The sequence below is a fragment of the Drosophila mojavensis genome, unplaced genomic scaffold (assembly GCF_018153725.1).
Source record: "Drosophila mojavensis isolate 15081-1352.22 unplaced genomic scaffold, ASM1815372v1 contig_36, whole genome shotgun sequence".
Taxonomy (NCBI): Eukaryota; Metazoa; Arthropoda; class Insecta; order Diptera; family Drosophilidae; genus Drosophila; species Drosophila mojavensis.
The window spans coordinates 3542309-3545273 of NW_025318858.1; the positions used below are offsets into that span (position 1 = coordinate 3542309).

Here is a 2965-nt window from a genome sequence, read left to right on the forward strand (position 1 = left end):
ATTAATTTTGATTTATCGCTTTGAAATTTTCCTGTGTGCTTAAAGCCCTAATTTGGGCAAAAGACGAAGCTGAAGCTGTCGGCAAGTGTAGAAATTTCTAATTCCCAGTGAGACTTGTCTGAGATAATAATAATATGTTGTAGGCAATAGACTTAGGTATTCTTAGACGTTTGACATTGGCTTGAGTAGCTAATTATTTGTGATAGTAATTACTGTGACAATAGAAACTAAAGCAAGATTTGTCAATTGTCTTTTTTAGGTAATTTTAGCAGCTGCTTTAGTTTATACATTTACGCGTATTGTTTTATGGGCTCATTATATTATAGAGTCGCTCTATCAGAACTTAAAAATTATCATATGTTTTGCTGGATCAAATTTATTTATGGACTTGCATTGAAACTGACAAATTGTATTATTATTTATTCATTGTTAGTTATCATATATTATTTATTTATTAATTATTAATTATTATTACTATGATTTCATTATTATCTATTTACATTTTCCTTGTATTAATACTTAAAAAATTAAATAATAAAACAACAATTTGTATTCGTTTAGTTGATATACTTAAAACTCTTTTATTTTATTATTATACACTTTATAGGGTTATATTACCATTTAATATAAATTTTTTACAACTTTTCGTTCTCAGATATTTTAACCATAATTTAGTAGATAGTCAGCCGATTGTCACCCGGTAAATATTTCCTGTTGAATGTTTCAGAAGTGCACCAGAAATTTTTGCTTAAAAACCTATAAAACATTCTATTTATATATATATGCATATGTACATATGTATCTGTATGTATATATATGCACATGTATATATATATAGAACACTTAAGCTTCCGCTGGTGGCTCCTCGTCGTTGTCCTCAACCGCCTCCCCGTCGTTCTGCTCGCCCTCGTCCTCCTCCTCCTCCGCCTCCTCGCTCTCTCCACCTGACATAATTGCTGGCGGCTCTGGCATCGGCTCCAGGTAGGGCATACCAAATTCTACGGGATCGAACTCGAGATATGTTTCGAGTCGCTGCGTTGCCAGCTCAGACCAGCAGCAAGGCAGCTCCGGGTCGGGCAGCATAATCACCTTTAAGCGTGCGTCCCGGGCAGCCTGCACCCCCTTGGGCGTCCCATCGAAGGCCAGGCAGCACTCGACGCAGGGCGGATCGCAGAGCAGGCGCATGGCTATCAAGTAGCAATCCGGTTCCGGCTTGGGCCGATTGTACTCATCGGCGCAGAGCACCTGATCGAACTGGCTGAAGAACTCCTCTCTGCCGCGTATCTTCTTGCAAAAGATCTCCCGCTTGCTGGCCGTGATCAGGGCCAGGCCAATGCAGTTGTCATGCAGGTGGTTGACCAGACGCTCCACGCCGTCGATTAGCGGCGGATTGCCAATTAGCTCGCACGTGTGCTCGTTCAGCTGCACCAGGAAATTCTCCCAGGGAATGGGCAGCTTGCACTTGCGGCAGATCAGCTCGGCCATCTCCTGCGTCTCCATGGCAGCGCTGCGCAGGATCACCGCCTCCGGCAGAGTCTTATTATAGCTGGCCAGGAGCTCACGGCAGGCGCGTTGATAGATTTGACGGGTATCTAAGGGCGATACGAGTAAGCTGTAGAATCTATTCCATATACCTAGCCACAGCGCATTCGCCTACCAAACACTGCGCTCTCCAGGTCGAATATGCAGTAGGCGGTGCATGGCCTGCAGCACTCGGGCGGGCAGCAGAGGCAGGGATTGCAGCACGGCGGACAGCAGCGCAAGCAACGCTCGGGAGTTGCCTTTATGCGCGCCTTTGGCTCACACATGATAGGGGTCAGAAACTGAGCACTTCTGCACAATTTAAAAGCGAAATGACCTAAAGGGGGCCAAAAGATTACAAAGTACAGCTGCTGCCAAAGTAAACCAAATTTTTGAGAATTTTTTTTATGTTTTCTGAAATATTTATCAAAATACGTAAAATAAATTTTTTTTTTTTTTTAAGTGACAGTAGTATAGAATAGTATAGGAAATAGAGAAAGAGAGAAAGACAGAGAAAGAGAGAGAGAGAGAAAGTGAGAGATAGAGAGAGAGAGAGCAAGAGGCAGAAAGAGAAAGAGATAGTTAGACATATGTAGAGCGGGAAGGGGAGGGAAAAAAACTAATAACAATAGTGCTTAATATAAACGTCTGAAAGAAATAACTATTTATTTAAAAATCGATAATTATCGATAATAATCGATAGAAAATACAAAGTTCATCAACTACTGCATATAGTATACAAGAATTTACGTAATGCGAACTCTATTTTTTGTAGTTTACAAGATCTTTGCGATCTCGTCAGACCGGTAGCCGGTTGAACGGACAGACGATCAGATAATTTACCTTTGTAAGTAAAAATTTATATACATGATTAAAAATGACCTAGATGAAGACTTTTATTTAACAATATGCTATCAAAGCAATCATAGAAAGTATTCTCTTGGTTAAGCCAAGAATTAATTCCCAGGAGCTTCTCTATCTCTATAATTCCATGTCGTTAAGCTGGCATACAAAGTATTTGTAGTACCTCAACTCACACACATTTAGCTTTTATTCAAATGTATTCAATTGGCACATAATATGGCCAACTGCCTAATTAAAGTTTTTGTTTAATCAGCGCTTTAGCGCTGCTACTATTAATTGGGCGTGGATCCCTTTGCGCATTTAGTTTACAATATGCTCTCAAAAATTAAGCTGTTCCAATTTGGGCATACGAAATGCGTTTGTGTAATGTAAATACTACTCGAGGAGTGAGCCTAAATGAATGTAAATGTGAATGCGAATGTGAATGGAAATGGAAATGGGAATGGGAATGACAATGGCAATGGAAATGGGGAGAGGTAGTGGCAATGGTAGTGGTGCTCGTAGTGGTAGTGGTAGAGGTTGTGGTAGCGACAACGACGGGATTAACATGTGTCGACGGCGACGCTGAAAAGCTTTCATA

At 40.6% G+C, this 2965-nt stretch overlaps 1 protein-coding gene across 1 annotated transcript; it reads right to left on the reverse strand.

The window, feature by feature from the left end:
• Positions 1–604: 604 nt before the first annotated feature.
• LOC6587070 (probable pseudouridine-5'-phosphatase) lies at positions 605–1967 on the reverse strand. The gene is made up of 2 exons (XM_002012620.4): positions 1658–1967; positions 605–1592 (listed from the first exon to the last, which is right to left on the reverse strand). Exons 1-2 carry the CDS (start codon positions 1806–1808, stop codon positions 844–846), a joined length of 900 nt encoding a protein of 299 aa, XP_002012656.1. The 5' UTR covers positions 1809–1967; the 3' UTR covers positions 605–843.
• Between the last annotated feature and the right edge of the window lie 998 nt (positions 1968–2965).

Bases quoted from the DNA above. Each gene is read 5' to 3' on its own strand.
- LOC6587070 (XM_002012620.4), bottom strand. From the start codon at position 1,808: ATGTGTGAGCCAAAGGCGCGCATAAAGGCAACTCCCGAGCGTTGCTTG. The intron at 1,593-1,657 runs GTAGGCGAATGC...TATCGCCCTTAG, and splicing joins CCTGGAGAGCGCAGTGTTTG to ATACCCGTCAAATCTATCAA.